The sequence below is a fragment of the Pinus tabuliformis genome, chromosome 6 (assembly GCF_031772625.1).
Source record: "Pinus tabuliformis cultivar Carrire ecotype Pingquan chromosome 6, CPIR1, whole genome shotgun sequence".
In the NCBI taxonomy this organism is placed as follows: domain Eukaryota; kingdom Viridiplantae; phylum Streptophyta; class Pinopsida; order Pinales; family Pinaceae; genus Pinus; species Pinus tabuliformis.
Window position 1 is genome coordinate 1,734,152,394 of NC_142292.1, and position 19,470 is coordinate 1,734,171,863.

At 40.1% G+C, this 19,470-nt stretch overlaps 1 protein-coding gene across 6 annotated transcripts in view; it reads right to left on the minus strand.

Moving 5' to 3' along the window:
• Window positions 1-19,470, minus strand: part of LOC149265818 (formin-like protein 18) — a 213,346-nt gene that overhangs the window by 180,815 nt on the left and 13,061 nt on the right. For 3 of the 6 annotated variants that reach the window (XM_089429773.1, XM_089429769.1, XM_089429774.1), the window contains exons 9-12: window positions 2,003-2,083; window positions 1,830-1,880; window positions 1,650-1,731; window positions 1,168-1,262 (exon numbers count right to left, since the gene is read on the minus strand). In XM_089429773.1, the coding sequence (XP_089285899.1) occupies window positions 1,168-1,262; window positions 1,650-1,731; window positions 1,830-1,880; window positions 2,003-2,083 (309 nt within the window). Of the gene's footprint in view, window positions 1-1,147; window positions 1,263-1,649; window positions 1,732-1,829; window positions 1,881-2,002; window positions 2,084-19,470 lie in introns of those variants that run through there. The other 3 variants (XM_089429775.1, XM_089429778.1, XM_089429779.1) reach the window with 2 other exon arrangements.

The window sequence follows — 19,470 nt, forward strand, 5'->3', positions numbered from 1 at the left end:
ATAGCTTGTTGACTTTAAATGTAGAATACACAAATGTATTGGTAAGTAATATTTTTATTAATATGATAAAATGTACAACAAATGTTGAATGTTACAATGAGGCCCTACTTATATACCTAGGCAAGTGTCCTTGAATAATTGGGCATGTCTTTTAGACATGCCTTTTCACTTAATTAACGACTATTTAAGATAATCATCATTTCATTATTTATTATTGATATTTATTTATATTCATTTTATTTTATGTAATTTATATTCGTAACAGAGGCCTCCACAAAGGTGAATCATCCCCAAGAGAATTCCATTTCTATGAGAAAGCACTTGACCTTCTAAACAAAGTCACAATGTCCACTCGAACAAGACCTAGTCACACTAGTAATAAATTTTAAACGGTTGGTTGAAAGGGTAAACCTGCCCCCTTGGAATAGCTCAATGGCTTGGTGCCAAAAAAAAGGCTTTCGGTGAATTACCTTTTAATCAACCTGGCATGCTTGTTCAACATAGAAAATTATGATGCAATTCAAATGCATCAAAATAATTTCTTTTCTATAGATGAAGATCCCATAAAGACCAAAAAGGGTCCCGCAAGTCCCAAAATCAGTTATTGCCACCATGACCACCAATAATCACTATAAAGCATTACAGGTTTCTATCGATCAGAGGGTATAGGACTTGCATTGCATAAATTGGCTAGACATGTCACAACCAAAGTACACAACAATCTGGAGCCAATTATTCGATGGCACCCCTCAATCGAAAAGAACTTTATATGGAATTGCATGTTGGGCTTCAACATGATCTCTTTAATGCATATCCTCAAAATGCTCCTAATTTAGCTGGTGAGACACAATTTATTGATTAACCAATCAATATGATAAGATAATTTTATTAATGTCCAGCTAGTGACCATAAATGAGGTCAATGGGACTGCTAAACACAATAGTATCAATACACTGTGGGTGTAAAGGGCCACTACTATTTAAAAACCAAAAGCAGATCTAATCTAGTATCTGTAAATATATAATCAAAATCCTTGACTATTATTTTCCTTGAGTATTCTTCCATTTGATTACCAAAAAGCAAATGGGCAGTTGAACACAGAAATGAGGGAGAAAGGAAAGCAACAACACCATACTAACATTCACACCTTACAGAAATAGTGCACACCTTACAAAGATAGTGCATCAGAGTCATCTTGTTGTTGCGGGCACGTGTATCTATCAATTTCAGAAGACTATCCAGCCTAAAGCCAATAGCAGAACCTAACAACATGGGAATCAGTGAGAAAATTAGTGATTCAACTTTTCAAGTAATAGCAGGATGTCAGGAAACAAACAGAGCAAAGAAAAACAGCGTGACTGCAATATAATAAATACAGGAAATCCAAAATATATATTGCCCATTACTTTAATTTGTTTTCAATGACACATGAAGGAAACAACCACAGGTGGAAGTTAGTTCATAAATGATATACAGAATTGTTGAATATAATAACTTTTCTATCTCATTCCCCCTAAACCTATAAACACTATTTCCAATGACAGAGAACAAATCAGGTGGAAATATATTTCCAAAGAGAGGGAACAAATCAGGTGGAAATCTATTTCCAAAGACAGGAAACAAATCAGGTAGAAATCAATTTAACTCACCCCGTGCAGTTCCCTGATTCAATGCATTTCCTAAAGAAAGAATTGTTTGCATAATTCTCCGTAGCTTGATAGATTCCCTAACCTGTGCAATTCCAATTGCTCAAAATAACAATGATGAAGTAGTTAAACAGGAATGTGCAGCTACAATAGTCTCTTTCGATACAAGGGAAAATAAATCACCTCCTGAGATGCATATTTTACAATGTTTAGACTTTTTCGTAGGTCAGAAACCTGAAAGAGTAAAACAACAAACATCATTAACTCTAGTGCAAAGTGTTTTCCACATAAGTCCAGAACTCTGTTTCTCTTGCAAAAGCTGAACCGCAAATGGAAAACAAGCATTCCCAACATACCTGAGAGATAAACTGACTCTTGAAAGCGAATACTGTTAATTTAGACTCCACTCTTGGAACTTTCATCATCTCCAAGAAAACCTGCAATGACCACGTATTGATCTTGTTATGCAACAGACTTGAATGAATTTAATGGCCTTAAACTTATACCTGATCTGGAGAAGGAATAAAGATAAAAACAGAATAATGTTGAGAAACATATCCAATAATATCTAAATTACTCAAGGGGTTGGATAAAATGGTTGCTAAAAGCAATCACAATAAGGAAATCTAAACTTTGAGACCAACTTCTACTCACTTGCAAAAGGGTGGAGGTTAAACCTTCAACGAATAATTCAACAAAATATCATTGAATTGGAATCGCAATACATAATTTTGAAGATTATATAATGTGAAGGGGACTAAGATTAGGGGATGCATGCAATGGATAGATGAGGGGGATGCAACCTCTAAAGCCTTTTTCTGATACTTAAAGTGGAAGCATAAACCAAAAGGGATTCTTACCCTTCAAAATGCCATTGGTACTCCTCTAAACAGCACTGAGTTTAGCAATTTTTCCTTTAAAAATCAACTTCATCCTTTATGTCAAAAAGCTCAAGCTAGAAAGTGGCATGCATGTGAAGGGTTGGTTTGCCTGCAGTTGTTAGGCAACTTTGTTCATGCAAATTTGCATGATAACAAATTGGTGCCATTGTGGAGGGTTCCCTCGAACTCGGTAAGTGATTCCACTGTCATGACTACTTCCAAGTTAGACACACCATCGTCCCCAACCACCAATGTTTTTATAAGTACATCATCAGTAAGTTCACCAATTATGATAAGTTTCTTGATTGTTAGCTCATTGGCCATTTTGGGAAAGTTGTTCTAGATAACTCACTATTTTATTGTTGTGGAAAAAAAATTATTTAGTTAAGATGTGAGCATCATTGAGAGTCGTTTCTTACACTATTTTACTGTAACCTCCTAGAGAAAATTGTGAATCTCAACAAACTCTTTTCTATTTTAGGTAAAAAATTTGTTGAAGAAGTTGGATACGATAATTTTCTCAATATTCCTATAAGAACTAATGGATATGAGGAAACAATTTATTATTTATTGTATGAAACTCAAATCTATATCAGGATGTTCTAACTCCACTTCGAACTTGGATTAGAATCGATGATTAATAGGGAACATGTGTGCAAGATAGCTCCAAGCTTTGCAGGATAAGGTGTCTTCTATATGTAAGTTGTTTCATTTATATTAATTTTTATATTATAGATACATGTTCTAGGGCGCTATTAACCCTCTTTCAACAGGGTGAGTATATGCACAAATTCATTTTTTGGCATCAACATAGTAAGCCCAAGCAATGCAACCCTAAAGACTTGTAAAAGGCCTGCAGGATGATCCGTTATATTATCCCTTTGATCCCTACACAGCTACCTTTCCCCACTTGGTTGTCTTATTGAGTCTGTACGGATTCCTTGGCCATGGTGTCTTCATCATGTCATAGCTTTTCAACATGGCAGTCTCACATTTTCCAACAGTCTGTGGTTCCCAATGCACAGGTTCCCTAGGGGTAATTGGTCAAAGTGATTACATGAAGTAACAAAATTTCTACTTCCATTCCCCCTTCGATATTTTCAGAAATGGTGATCCAGGAGGAAGATAAGCTCAGTCAAAGGGGGGGGGGGTCCTACTTTTGTGGCATTGTGAGTCTCCAAAGGCATTTTGGAGGTCATTCCTTGGTCAAATGGAGCAAGTGAGCAGCCAATTAGCATCCACAAAATTTTCGGTATGAAACCAAAGTTTTGTATTTTTTATATACTCAAGGATGTTGGAGATATACACTTGGGGCTTGCTTTTCTAGCGGGTTGACCACATGTGGGGTTGGAGGGGCCTCCAACTCACTCAAGGGAACTTTTGAACGAAGGAAAATCAAGAAGTCATGGAAGGACAAATCTTCAAGCAGAGAGAAAGAAAATCATTTGTCTCAAAGGCAAATGGACCAAGTCAAGGGAGACATTGGAGGATTAAAGAGCAAGTTGTGGAAGATTCCAAATCAAGTAAAGCAAAGAATGGACCAAAGGAGGAATTTTTCACCAACAAATCATCTTAAACCAAGCAAGCAATCATTCAAAGCATGTCAAAGGCGAAGTCTTGTGCAAGTTTCATCACCAAGCAAGGACAGTCATCCCCTTCTACTAGCCATTGGAGGACATCAAGGGCATATTAGAGGAACAATGAGGCATAAAACAATTTCTAAATTTTTTCCAAGCATCTTCAAGAAAACTTCAAGTGGAACATTGTATCTCCTAGGCACATTATCCACCTTCTACGTTTGACATCACTTTATTTATGGGGACATTATGACCCATTTTTGGGCTTGGAAAGTCTGTGAAATTTCTGCTACCCAGAAGGTGCTATTAACCCAATTAACTATTCTAATTACTTATACGTAGCAAAATTAATTTATTAGCTAAGCGTAAGGAATAAAAACATGAACAACACAATTCACCAAATAATATTTGCAACGGAATACACGACACACCAATCACACAAATAACACAAATATTTTGGACAAATGTCCCTAGAAATCCCTAATGAGGGGAAAACCAGTATTTAGTCTGAGGGCTTTATTATTACTTTCAGCAAATCTGCTATTGAGAAATTACATAAACTACTTTGGCAAAACTCCAGCAAACTTATCTTCACCACTATTGATCAAATCGAGTTAGGAAAATTACAAAAGTTATTGGAACAATCCATTGAGGGGCTTGTTGAACTAAGGCTTTTGAAACTTAATTTTCAGACAAACTCTTGTCAGGGACGACTCCTTAAAGGATTCAATCTCTCTAGTCTCATACTTGATCCATTGGTCGGACGTGTTCCATTGAAGGAACGCTCCTAGTTGACTTTTGGCTCTAGAAGAAAGTCTTAGACAAGAGTGGAGGCATTTAGTGCATGCACACCAAATTCACACCTTGCCCAAATGAAACAATCAAGGGTTGATTCAGGGAGGGTTGTGATCACAATCTAGCACAAAAGAGTAATTGGTGTGGTAAAAGGTAAGCCATATTTTCATTTATTCAAAATTCGAATCTTTTCAATTTCTGTTTTATATATATTTAAAAAACAAAATTTCAGAAAATTGAATTTAACAAAAATAAATCACTAGCTTGTGCTTAATTTCGTCATTTTCAATTAGTTTGACACTTGGGACTCCCTTTTTGCCCCTACTTCGTTCCATCACTATTTCACATGACACCTGCCATTTGATGGATGTACCATGGGCTTGTCATTTCCTTAGAGGTTCCATCACTATTTCACATGACACCTGCCATTTGATGGATGTACCATGGGCTTGTCATTTCCTTAGAGGTTGAAACCACTGGACAGGGTCCTTCATTAACCTCTCTTGCTATTTAAAAAACAAAAGTTCAGAAAAATGAATTAAAAACAAAAATAAATCACTAGCTTGTACTTAATTTCTTCATTTTCAATTAGTTTGACACTTGGGACTCCCTTTTTGCCCCTACTTCGTTCCATCACTATTTCACATGACACCTTCCATTTGATGGATGTACCATGGGCTTGTCATTTCCTTAGAGGTTGAAACCACAGGACAGGGTCCTTCATTAACCTCTCTTGTTATTTAAAAAACAAAAGTTCAGAAAATTGAATTAAAAACAAAAATAAATCACTAGCTTGTACTTAATTTCTTCATTTTCAATTAGGTTTGAGAGACCTCCAACCTCATATAGCACCTCACTCACTCACACATCCGTCTCTCTCCTCACCTGATTGGTTCGTACAAATTATTGGGCATCTCTTTTCCTCACACGTGTGGTAGCAAAACGACAAATTACAGGACGAATTAAAGGGCCAAAATTTCAAAGATTGTTGCAAGTTTGACCAACGTTGACCAAGGGTGGTTTGACCTTCTTTGACTAGGGTTTTTGTAACGGAATTTCGTTTTTGGCAAGCCACATCTATTGGCTCAAGAATCGAGGCATTTTGTTGAATTTGACCACAAACCAATCGCAAGGTTGACCACAGATTTTGACCAAGTTTGATCGGTGTTTTCATGACTATTTTGGGTTGACTTTGACCACTTTAGAAGGCTGAGTTTGCTTTCCTTTGACCGAGCTCCATAGAGGATTGTTTGTTGTTGCGTTGACCATCATTGACTTTCTAGTTAGGACAGAATCTGACTGTTGTTGACTACAGATTTGACAAGTTTGTTTTGGCTCTGATTTGGCAAGTCAATTTTGACTTTTGGACTCTCTCTCTCTCTCTCTCTCTACTTAACATTTGATATAATAATAAGAAGAATTAATCAAAGGGTTTTCCCCATCTTGGGGTTTTTTCCTGGCATCCGCCAAATCTGGTGTCCTCTTGTCTTTTGCATTTATGTTTGATGTTCTTTTATTATTTACTGTCATATGATAATGGTTAATGTGATTGCTAATGGATTAATGGAATTGATAATGGTCTAATAGATTAATGAAGTAACTGACCTAAGAAAAGAACATGTTAACTCAAAAATTAACATGGAATCAGAGCCAGGTGAGGTCAAGCCCAAGGAAGAGGAGGAATGCAATCACAAGAGATGTTGTCAAGTTTCCCTGAAGTCAAGATAAAACAATGGACTACTAATGCATTTGAAGTATCTTGCTGCAAGCCCTAGAAAACATGAGAGGTCTGGAAAAATAATACAAGTTTGGGTATATGCAAGAGTTGGGCTAAATAGCTCATGAAGGCCATTAATCAAATCTAAAGATGCTAAAGTCCTCCTTCAATAGTATTGTGTCCCTGTGGAGCAGTGAATCTACTGTGGAAGATTGGCATTTTTCTCTTGTTTTCTGTTTAGGTCACTCGCTGAAGGAGCAGACTATCTGAGGCTACTCAGCCTCAGCCAAGGTCATTTGTGGCACAATTTTGTCATTTTTTGTTGGGCTTAGGGTTGTGCTAGTTGTGGGATCTGAACCTTTGATTGACCACCAGTGGAGGATTCTCAACCCAGTGGTAGGGCAGTAATCTAGGCAGAGTATTCACATTATTCTATGGTTTATGGCATGCATCAAGGTTGCAAACGCTTGAGACTAGTGCGGCTCCTTTTGGCAAGACTTCAGCCCTCTAGGAGGCCTGTGGTAATTCAAGGCATATAAAGAACCATGGACTAAACCTACAGTGTTAAGTTTTGTGACCTGATTGGAGAGGGTTTCACTGTGTTATTCTTCAAAGTGAAAGCATTTGTAATTGAGCCACAACAGCCTTCAGACCGAGTCATTAAGTTCCCTGTCTATGCTGAGGAATTTAATGTGGATCAATTCATGGCATCTTTGTACATTACTTTGAAGGCTTGATTCTAAGTATAAACAAGGTATTTTTGCCTTTTGTCTGAAGCAATTTTGGAGGACTTCTTTGCACAAGTAGAATTGAAGGGTATTTTGCTTCTGCTGCTCTTGACAATGCATCCTTGTTATCAATTTGTTATTCTCATTGTTCTGAAGAAAGTTAAATGCCCTAATCTGAAGAAAAAAAATCGGCAGTTGTGTGGACTTTGATACATTGTGGTCACTGGACTATGAGGCCCTAAAAGGTGACTTCATTTACAGCTAGAAGGGTGGTATCCTATCAGTCATCTTGAGGAGGACTTGTCCTGGAATTAGTGGCACAACATTATAAAGGACAATTCTAAGGCCCTCCATTTCCATTAAATCCGACTTGCAAATCAATAAGGAATATATATGTGTGTGTGTGTGTGTGTGTGTGTGTGTGTGTGTCTTTGAAGCCTTCATAAAAGGTGCCCTGAAGCCAATGAAAATAGAGGATGTGGTTATGAGAAGGGATGGTCCCTTTAGACATCAATTTGAAAATGATTTTTGAAGAATAGTAAAAGCCCTCCATAATGTCATATTGTTGACTAAGCTGCTCATTATCTAGTAGCTGATGTGATTTTGTTGAGAAGGTTTAGTGGCAACCCTCCATGTGATCCTATTTTTGTCTAGCAGTTGAAGCAAAGGAAAAGTATGTAGCTCCTTTATGTTGGCACCTTTGGATAAGGATGATAGTACCCTTGAAAGTTTGACAGATAGAAGAAGTGCAAGGCACTTTGGAGCAAACCCTTGTAGCAACTTGTATGAACGTAAAATCAGAGGTATGGTATCTCTCAAGGTATGTGCAATGCATTTATTTTTATTTGTTTTAAGGATATTTTGATGGAGGGATTGATTTGAATAAGAACCCTAGATGGTTCATGGGAAACCCTAGCTCACATATGAAATCCTAACCCTATTATGTTCCTTCATAAGAAACATTTTCTTTTGTTTTTTTTCAGTTTGTGGATTCTAGGGTATGATTGATGAGGATGATGCTTTGAATTCCATCCTCCACTAGTGTATGAAAACCCTAGATCGTATCTCATGCTTTTATGATCACATATTGTGCTTGGTAATGCTTGTCTATGGTTATTGCAGGTACCTCATGAAGAAAGCATTGGAAGAAAGATGTGCATGGTAGATCCTATGTATTGGCAAACACGATGAGCAGAGGGAGATGTGAAGACCTTGATTTTGGCATCTTGATTGGGTCATTGGCACTTTGATGTGTTGTACTAGGATCTTATGAAGGATCGTCTTATGACTATGGATGCTTGGATGCGAATGACCCCTCCTCATCATGGATTGGGTGATTTAATGCGTTGGTTGCAGTCATCTAGCAATGAAGGATAATGCAACTATTTTGGGACAATCTCATGGGAGGATTTCTTCACTTTGGTTGAAGAAGAACCATGATGATTCTTCAGAGTTTACTTTCTGATATGAAGCAAACTTCCTAGAAGTTTGTTGTTGCAGTTGCCTCGTGGAAAGTCTCATCCCTTGCATGAGAAGCTCATGATTAAAAGCTAGATGATCACATGAAGCTATAGAATCCTCGACGGTATTACTCAATGACTCTTCTTGCCTGATGTCTATTGATAAAGGCAAGTCATGGCAGCTAATTATGATTATGATGACTCTGACGATGCCTTGATATATCCCTGTTACTTGAGAGGTTGCATGGAAGCTGCATGATTATGATTGATGACTTTGGCACATGGACCTAAGGAAAAGGGACAGGTTACAGGTGGCTCGATGATTATGTTTTGGCAAGGTCACTTTCCCTATATTCAGAGGGAGTTATGGACAAGCCATGTTGATTGGATTGTAATGATGTAGCTATTGATGATGTCTGATTGATGACCCTCCCGTTTATCAATGTAAGAGGGAGTTGACTTTTAAAGTCAAGATGGAAGACCTAGCCTTGATGCACTATTCCCTACACTTAAAGGTCTAATGAGATGGAGAAGTTGGTATGCATATGTATATCTTGTGGTATCCCTAGTGTTCTTGATAAACACCCTATAAGTCATATGCCTTGCTATGAATACTCCAAGTCGATTTATGGATGAGCCTCATATATTGGATAGTTGCTTATTGAGATATCTCTATGATTCTATTATCTATAATCTGAGGTACACTGCTAGAATCTAAGATTCCATGAATATTTTGATCTAGCTCAATTGACAATGTGATGGATGGAAAGAGCATAACTAGTGCTATATCTCTTAATTCAGTTGCTCTAGAAGCACTATTAAGGTTGAATGTATATAATAGTGAGTATGACTTATTATTAAGCCAGTTGGTTGAGGAAGCTCTTCAGTGATCCATTTCAACGCGTGTTGGTAACCACCATTGTAACAGCAAGTTTCTCTTGAGCTGTAGGAGATATAGAACATGATGCAGAAGAAAGTCTGGAAGACCAGGCAGTCTAAGCCTGATTGTGCCAAGCCCTGATGGCTTGATTTTTTATTGGTCTGCAAAGTATACTGCTCCATCAACATTGTCAGTGAAATCTTCAAAAAAATCTTTTCTATGAGTCATGTGGCAGGTTGCTCCTGAATCAAGCAACCAATCATTTTTCCAAGAAGCAAGTGAAGCATTAAATAAATCTCCATTTACTCAAATGTTACATTGTGCCACAACATAGTGAGCGGATTCAAGTGCTTTACCTTTGTCTGTATCATCAGTTTTACCTTTTTGTTGGTTTATTTTTTGCTCAATTTTGTCCCATGGTAGCTTGCATGTAGAGGCATCATGTGATCCATTTCTTTTGCAGCGAATGCAGTGCAAATCTGCCATTTCTCCTTGAGAGTCTCTGCCCCCCCTGCCTCTGAAATCTCTTCCACCTCTTCCTCTGGAAGAATCTTGAGCAAGATTATTTTCTCTGTGTGCAAGAAGAGTTGTCTTCTTTTCCAAACCCTTCACATTTTCAACAAACTTCTCCATCATAAAAACTTGAACTGAGCCCAAAAATAATTACAGTATTCGTAGCAAAAAAAAATAATAATAATTTGCTATGACTTTCCAAAAAATGAAATCAACTGCAATCATGCAATATATATTTCACATATTATACCATGGCATGTCATCATAAAACAAACAACATAAGCCCTAATGCTATAACCACATATCTTTCACTATCATTCAGTTGGAACTGCAATGACTCCTTGCCATTCTTTACCAATTTCGTGCCACGTCTCTCCAAAACACTATAGAACTCAGACTGGGTAGCGTTCAAGATTGTAATACACCAAGACTGTAATGCGGTATATATATATATATATATAGGCAGCGTCCAAAACAGTGAACGCATGGAGCGGCGTACAGTTCAACGCATGTATTAAAATGATGTATATACAAGCAGCGTATCACAAAATCAGGCAGCGTATATACCAGCAGCGTACCAAATCAGGCAGAGACCAGCTTGAATATAATGCTAAAAACTTCAGTACATACACAAAGTGGGGCAACGTTCAATATATATGCAACTTTCACCAAGACAGCTTTCCAACAAAGGTACGTTTGCATCTTCTCACAATCAAAAATGCAGCAACAACGGTCAATTAATGCAGTACCATGAGTGTAAGGCGCAGTTGACATTCTCCAACAAAACCTCTCCTTTCCAGAGGCCGATCCGAAACTGGTCCATGTGAATATCTTTCACATCGTTTCCGAGGTAGCCTACCAATAATTGATGGACCAAACCCTCGAACATTTTCGAATATATCTTAATTCTGTCTAAATCTGGCCTGCAACAATGAGGTCAAGACACAAGTGCAATCAATGAAGAAGCAGAATCAGAGTGAGAGTAGGGTCGTCTGCAATTGAAAATCTCGAGCATGATTGTTCTAGAGATTGGATGGCAACGTGACATTATCGGCTTAACAAAAAAAGGCATCATCAAAAAAAAAAATCGCTTCAAAATGTTTAATGGTGCCTCCACACATGAGCTCGGAACCCTGGCGCTAAGGAAGTGAAACAATGCGTTTTTGGGTAGCGTTTGAAGGAAGTGAAACAGTGCATTATCCAAGGTGAGGTCGTGGGTTTACCCGCATGGCGCAGTGGTAACACAACTTGGGTATCCTTCTTCTGCCCCTCAGACAAGAACCAGCAGACCAGATATGGTTTTGTGAATATCAGAAACGCAAAGACAGGCTTATTCGGATGGCGGAGGTGGAGAATTGCAGCGGTAGCCACTATGATGGCAGCATGATAGCTGTGTAAACAGTGACTAAGAATAATTAGAACCTGGGCTGCAAACGGACAGTGAAAATGTCAGAACCTAAATTATATGGACAGCGAATTATAGACAAGCGTACAGGCACTGAATTATATGGACAGCGAAATATATAAACAAGCGTATTGACAAAAAATGCACGATAAAGTTAAGAGGGAATCTTTCCAAATATCTTTAAAACTATATGTAAGAGAAGGAATAGTAGATAATATTATATTGATTCTTCATTAAGTAGTTTACAAGCCCGTGGTTTTAGCAATCCAAGATAATTGCCCATGGTATTTTCAAGGTAAAAAAAAAACTCTTTATGTGAATGATAAGTTTTACTTTTTACGTAGAGAAAGTTAACCCAGTCAAAGGCACATAAGTGGACATATATTTTATATGATACCCCAAAAAGGTGAATAGCCACGTTTCACTAGGGTTGTAACGTTGCAAAAAAAAAAAGACAAGATTATAAATAAAAGATATGTAAAGAGAAGTTTTATATTATAAAGGGGTATTTTAAAGAAAATTTCGAGTCATAAAATTATTGAAAATATATATAAGTACAAAGCGGATATTATTATAGAACGTTACTTAAAAGATCCATATATTAAAGTATATAAAGGGTTAAATCTAGAGCTATAAAGAGACATAAGGATAACAAGTTATAACAAAGGAAGAGTACTTTTTAAAAGCATTAAATAAATATAAGGTGCAGTTTATTTAAATAGTGGAGCTATATTAACTTATTTTTTAGTGGGAAAAATATATAATTGAGGAAAATAAAAGTTAAAGGAATTTATTAAGGTGTTCAAGTTTATCAAATAAAAGGGCACTTATTTTAAAGAAGAAGTCCATTTTTGAAGAAAAAAGCAAATGGAGCCTAATTCTAAAATGATGAAAAAAGGAAGATTTTACTATAAGGGTGTTTTAATCACACATCTCAAGTTAATTACAGGGACTATCTAAGGGAAGAAAATTAATATCGCTATTAGTACAAGTCGCAAGGAAAATGGATGTTCTTCTAGCGGACACTAAGACAGGCGAGCGATGGAGCTCCAGAACCCGCTCGACAATGGATAGGGGGTTTTTTCTGCAATCACTCCTGAAGCGCCCTCCCTTTCGCTCTTGACCTGACTCGACTACCCCAGCTGTCATACCTGACGTCGTTCAACCCTCACCGTTTTCCCTCTTCGCGGCTTCGTTTATCACCTGTCGTGACTCTATAAGGGTTTTCACTATCTCCCCCATCCAGCTCTCCGTTACCACAGTGACGGTTTTTCACATTTTACAGCGGCAACTGGCGAGTAATTCTTGGGAGCGATTATGGATTTGGACATAGTAGATTATTCAGAAGACCCGTTAGAGGGTGCCTCCATCTGGACGACTCCCCATGCAACCACGGAAGGCATGCTCCCTTTCTGCAGTGAATTTTCGAACACCATCGCGACTTTTCCCTCGATCTCGGGGCCCTCTTGCTCGGTCGTGACCTTACCTGAGCCCTCCCCCTCCTGGCCGGCACTCTCCACCCCACCTCCGTCGCCATCCTCTCTTCATTTTGCAACTGGTTGCATTAAACCTAACCTAGTTGTCATCTCCTCGGGCTGTCCTCCCCCCCCCCCGGTCTGCCGGTTCTCATATCCCCTCTTACCCCCTCCCCGGAGAACCCTCGGTTACAGTACAGGGGACTCCCCTTGCAACTCTTCTATCTGCTCCCCTCTCCGGCAACTTCACTGGCATCCCTCCACTCTCGAACGCCTTCCCCTCCGGGCCATATCTGAACCCTGAACACCCACATCCAAACCCTCCTTCAAGCGAAGCCAGGCAGGACTCCACCAACGTGGGCCATCGACTGAGCAAAAAACACAAGTGTGTTAAATCTAGGGCAGAAGAAGTCATCATTCGCTTAGGCGAGGATATACAATGGGGAGACACAATGGACACAGCTGACCGAGTCCTAGTTGGAAGGGTTTGGGGTAGGAGCTACACTGCGGCTCAGCTGAAGCTATGGATGTCAAAAGTATGGGGACAACACTTGGCCGAATTACCCTTCGTCCAAACCTTCGTAAGAGGATGGTTCGCGTTGCGATTCATTAGATACGAGCATACGAATTGGGTCCTATCCTCGTTCTGGCACATTGAACAGGCCCCCATTCTCCTGCGTCGATGGAACCCTCTTTTCAACCCGGAGAGAGAACAGCTAGGCGTTGGGCCAATATGGGTCCATCTACCAGGTTTACCCCTTCAATTTTGGTCTGAAGACATCTTTCGGCGCATTGGAAACTCTCTGGGCTCCTATCTGGAGCATGATAAATCATACCTCTCCACTGGTATGATGGCATACGCGAGGATTTTGGTTCATCTAGACACCAGGGAGGGTTTACAGGAGCACATCACCCTACAATGGAGAAATTTCTCCCGGTTGCAGATACTTGATTACGAGGGGGTTCCATTTCGATGCAGAAGGTGCCACAAGGTGGGTCACCTATACAAGGATTTCCCCCTGAATGGCAAGGCTTGAGCAGGAGAAAAGGGACCTCGCCATCCTTCCTGGAGGTAGCCCCTGCTAAATCTTCAAACTCTAAGTATGGACCCCTATCCCCTAGATACCTGCTTCGATCCGGGTACGTTCAAAGGCCCCTGACTCCATGGGCATTGCACTGGATACCACCTCCCTGTCTAAACCAAAATTGCACATTGGGGAGGAGATAGCATCTGGAAGACAACACACTATCGAGCGGGTACTTAGAGCATTGAACACCCTGGATGCTCCCCCCCCATGAAGCTGCTTTCTTTCAATTGCCGAGGGTTAGCTAGCCCTGGGAAAAACTAGCTCTTCGTAGACTGCTTAACACTGAACTGGTCGATGTCATTTTCCTTCAAGAAACTCTGGGCCTAGCTAATGCTATCACCCTCCTGCTAGAATCCTAGCTCCCTGGTTGGTCTTTTCAATCCCTTGATGTTAATGGACAATTGGGAGGTATAGCATTGGGTATAAACTCTCGAACCATAAAAACCTGTAACATTTGGGGTGGCATTGGACACATAGGGGCGGACATATTCTCATCAGAACTCGGCACAGAAATTAGGCTCATCAATGTGTATGGACCTTGCCAACACCATGCTGAATTCTGGGATCGTTTGTTGAACACTAATCTCCTGCAACAGGACAATATAATCCTTGGGGGGGGACCTAAATTTTTCTATTGGATTCTCAGAATCATGGGACACCATGTCCAGATTGACCCCCTATTTGCATACTTCGAGAACATCCTAGAGAATCACAGTCTTATTGATATCCCATCAGCCAAAATTCAACCTAATAACAGAATTGGACAGGATAGCCTCACCAGAAGGCTTGATCGCTTCCTCATAAAGGAGCGACTGTTGAGTATGGGATTTAGCTACCGTCAATGGGTTGGATCTAGGGGCATATGAGACCATCTGCCGATTTACCTTGAAATAAGAGGAGGTCTGAATAAACCAAAAGCCCCCTACAAATTCAACTGCACCTGGCTAAGGGATGCAGCCTATACTTGAATGGTGACTAAATATTGGAAGTCTCCCTGGTTGGTCTTTTCAATCCCTTGATGTTAATGGACAATTGGGAGGTATAGCATTGGGTATCAACTCTCGAACCATAAAAACCTGTAACATTTGGGGTGGCATTGGACACATAAGGGCGTAGATATTCTCATCAGAACTCTGCACAGAAATTAGGCTCATCAATGTGTATGGACCTTGCCAACACCAAGCTGAATTATGGGATCGTTTGTTGAACACTAATCTCCTGCAACAGGACAATATAATCCTTTGGGGGGGACCTAAATTTTTCTACTGGATTCTCAGAATCATGGGACACCATGTCCAGATTGACCCCCTATTTGCATACTTCGAGAACATCCTAGAGAATCACAGTCTTATTGATATCCCATCAGCGAAAATTCAACCTAATAACAGAATTGGACAGGATAGCCTCACCAGAAGGCTTGATCGCTTCCTCATAAAGGAGCGACTGTTGAGTATGGGATTTAGCTACCGTCAATGGGTTGGATCTAGGGGCATATGAGACCATCTGCCGATTTACCTTGAAATAAGAGGAGGTCTGAATAAACCAAAAGCCCCCTACAAATTCAACTGCACCTGGCTAAGGGATGCAGCCTATACTTGAATGGTGACTAAATATTGGAAGTCCCACCACCCTGCTACTAGTGGGAACATTGTCGAAGGTTTTGCACACAACACTTAGGGAAACTGAAGAAGAGATAGCTGCATTAGAAAATGAACAAGGAGGGATCTTCACCTCTCATGAGAAAAAGGATAAGATTACATCCCTCCTATCTGAGAGAAGCAAAATATTAAAGGACCGAGAAGAAACCTGGAGACTGAGAAGCAAAGGAATCTGGCTGCTAGAAGGAGACGATAATACAAAATTCTATCACAAATTTGCGAATGGGCGCAAAGCCATCAACTCCATCTAGCAACTAACAAATGAGCAAGGAAACTCTATGAACACCTTCCCGCAATTAGCAGCCTTGGCCACATCCCATTTCAAGCAGATCTACAAGGCACCCCTCAGTGCCACTCTGGCTAAAGTCATTCGAATAGTAGCTCAACTTTTCCCTAGGTTTGTTGATCAAGAAGTCGTCATGGACCTGAATAGGTAGGTCACAATGGGGGAACTTGAGGCCACTTTAAAATGGTTCAAGCGCAAAAAGAGCCCAGGACCAGATGGTTGGTCGGTGGAATTCTATATGGCTTTTTTCGATACACTTAGAGAAGATCTTCTAAAAGTTGTAGAAGAATGTCGGATCAATGGGAAGATGTATGAAGCCTTCAATACCACTTTCATCGCCCCCATCCCCAAATCAGACAACCCTGCCTCCTATGATGACTTCCACCCCATCTCGTTGTGCAATTGCATATACAAAATCATAGCCAATCGCCTCCGACCAATTCTATCCACCCACACTTCGCCTGAGCAATTTGCTTTCCTACAAGATCGACAGATCTATGACACTGTTGGGACTGCATAGGAAGTACTGCACTCTATCCAGACGAAGAAGATGAAAGGTAGATCTCTCAAAAGCATTTGACAAAGTAAGCTGACTATACATTAGAATGCTCCTAACTCATCTAGGCTTCCCCTATGAGTTTATAAAATGGATTATGTGTTGTATAACTAATGTATCTTTTAGTGTCCTTGTAAATGGGGCGGCATCGCCCTTCTTTCACTCCGAAAGAGGACTCAAGCAGGGCTGCCCTCTGTCCCCATTACTATTTTTACTCATTATGGAAGGGCTCAGTAGACTCATAAAAGAGGAACATAGCAGGGGAAGGCTTAGAGGAATCAGAATTACTAACAGATGCACCCTGACACACTTACTCTTTGTGGACGATGTACTGATTTTTCTCAATGGAGGCATTGGGGATCTGACTACATTGCAGAACACTTTCTCTTTATTTCAAGTGGCTTCAGGAATGGTCATAAACAACACCAAGTCCACCATAACAGCCACTGGATGCTCTCCCCATGAGATACAGTATGCTCTTCACAGATTTCCTTTTACTCTACTTCAGATGGAGGATGGCTTAAGATATCTGGGATACAAGCTAAAGCCCCATGGCTATAAGATAGCAGACTGAACTTGGTTAATATCTAAGATGGAAAAGAGACTCAACATTTGGTACCACAGTTACCTGTGTAAAGCCGGCAGACTAGTACTTATCAAAGTTTTTCTTGAAGCCACCTCGGTGTATTGGATGTCTCTGGCATGGAAACCTAGAGGTATCCTCTCCAAAATTCAAAATATTTGGTGTAGGTTTCCCTAGAAAGGTAATCAGTCAGGAAGAATATATGTCTAGGCCAAATGGGAGGCGCTTGCTCTCCCAAAGAAATGGGGTGGATGGGGCATAAAAAGGCTGGACAACTTCTCCTCCGCATTGGCAGCCAAGCTTGGATGGCAATTAATCACCTCAAATAGCTTGTGGACTAAGGTGGCCTCTTCAAAATACATAGCCCCCCTAAACCTGATGGATTGGCTTCGACAACCACATTGGAATAAATCAGGGATATCAATCATCTAGAAAGCTGTACTTAATTTGATGCCCATTATCCGAGGGGGACTCACCTGGAGAATTCAATCTGGCACATCAGTGCGAATAGATGTCAACCCCTAGATCGGATGTGGTAACGCACACAGGCTGCCTGATGAGCTTAAGCTACACCTTACCAATGCGGGTATCACCCATATTAGCCATATTGTGGACATCGAGCGCACCACCTTCTAACAGCAAGCATGGAAATCTGCTCGTGCATTGCACATCCCACAACTTTGGCTACAACACTGGGTGAAATACACAATAGCCTTAACCAAATCTCATATCAGAATTGTTGAAGGGGAGGACGAGATAATCTAGGTGCCTGCAAAAAATGGGAGATATTCCCCTAAAAAGGGATATCTAGTCTTAATTGATACCCAAAGACCACTAGTTTGTGAACATTGGTGGAAAAGTATGTGGAAATTAAAAGCGCCCCCTAGGGCCTAGTTACTCATGTGGGCAGTTCTGAAAAATAAGATCCCTACAGGTGACAACTTAATCAAAAGAGCACAGCATGGACCTTTCTGGTGATGTCTGTGCAAGAACAGCACCGAAGATACAAACCATCTCTTTCTTGCATGCCCGGCCGCTAAGGAGCTCTGGAACTCTATTCTTTTGACTATTCCCACCTAGTGTCGTTGGCAGGGTCTGAATGTAAAGGAGGCTTGGACCACATGGTGGACATCTGCTTCACCGACAAAAGCTAGGAACCTTCCTCTTCTCATCTGCTGGACAATCTGGATAGCCCGCAACCGATACATTTTCCAGGACATTGCTCCACATTGGCCCTCCATCACTGCTCGCATTCTGACAGACTATCATACCATTCCAGATGAAGAGGAAAACACTAATCCCAGGCACATTATCCCTGAAAACATCAATCACTCTCATCCATGGGCATACTTCGATGGTTCAGCACAGGAAGATGGCTGCGGGGGCGGAGCCATCTTGTACCTTTCCGAATCTCATCACTTCCATATCCAAATGGGCCTGGGGAGGGGCACAAACAATTTTGTTGAACTAATTACAGCCAAATACCTCATACAATATGCTTTGGAAAAACATTGCAGGAATCTCCAAATGTTTGGGGATTCAAAAATTGTTTGCAATTGGATAAATAAAACTTCTAACTGCTCTGCTTATACTCTGAGACCTGTTTTGGACGAGACTCATCGACTCATCACACTTTTTGATACATTTGTCTGTTGTCATATATACAGGGAACGCAACTCATCTGCCGATTTACTATCCAAGGAAGTTGCGTTCAGGCCTCTCGGCACTTGGCTGATCTAGGAGCAGAGGGATGGTGCACACTATCAGTATTACCATCGACCTTTCATGGATCTTACAGACTACCTGGCTCAGCTAGAGCTTGCTTATTTCTGATTATGTAAATAATATTATTGCTCTTTTAAGTTATCAGATATGCACAATGACAGCCATATAATACTCTCTACGCAAGAGTTTTTTGAACTATTGCTGAAGCACAGTGCCTCCCTGTGTGGAGTACACTGCACTATTTTTGATACCTCTTACTTGATAGGCATTCTGCCTCACATACAACGTATACTTTTTTGCATCGGCAATATGTAATTTTCCTTTACTAATGAAAATTATGATTTTTCAAAAGGGAAAAAAGTCGCAAGGAAAATCACATCAATATTAATCTGACAAATCAACTATTAATTCGAAAGTCAAACATAGGAGAAAGAACAGATATTTTTGGCCAAAAAGAATATGAAATTAATGATTTACAAGTGAAAATTGATTATTAC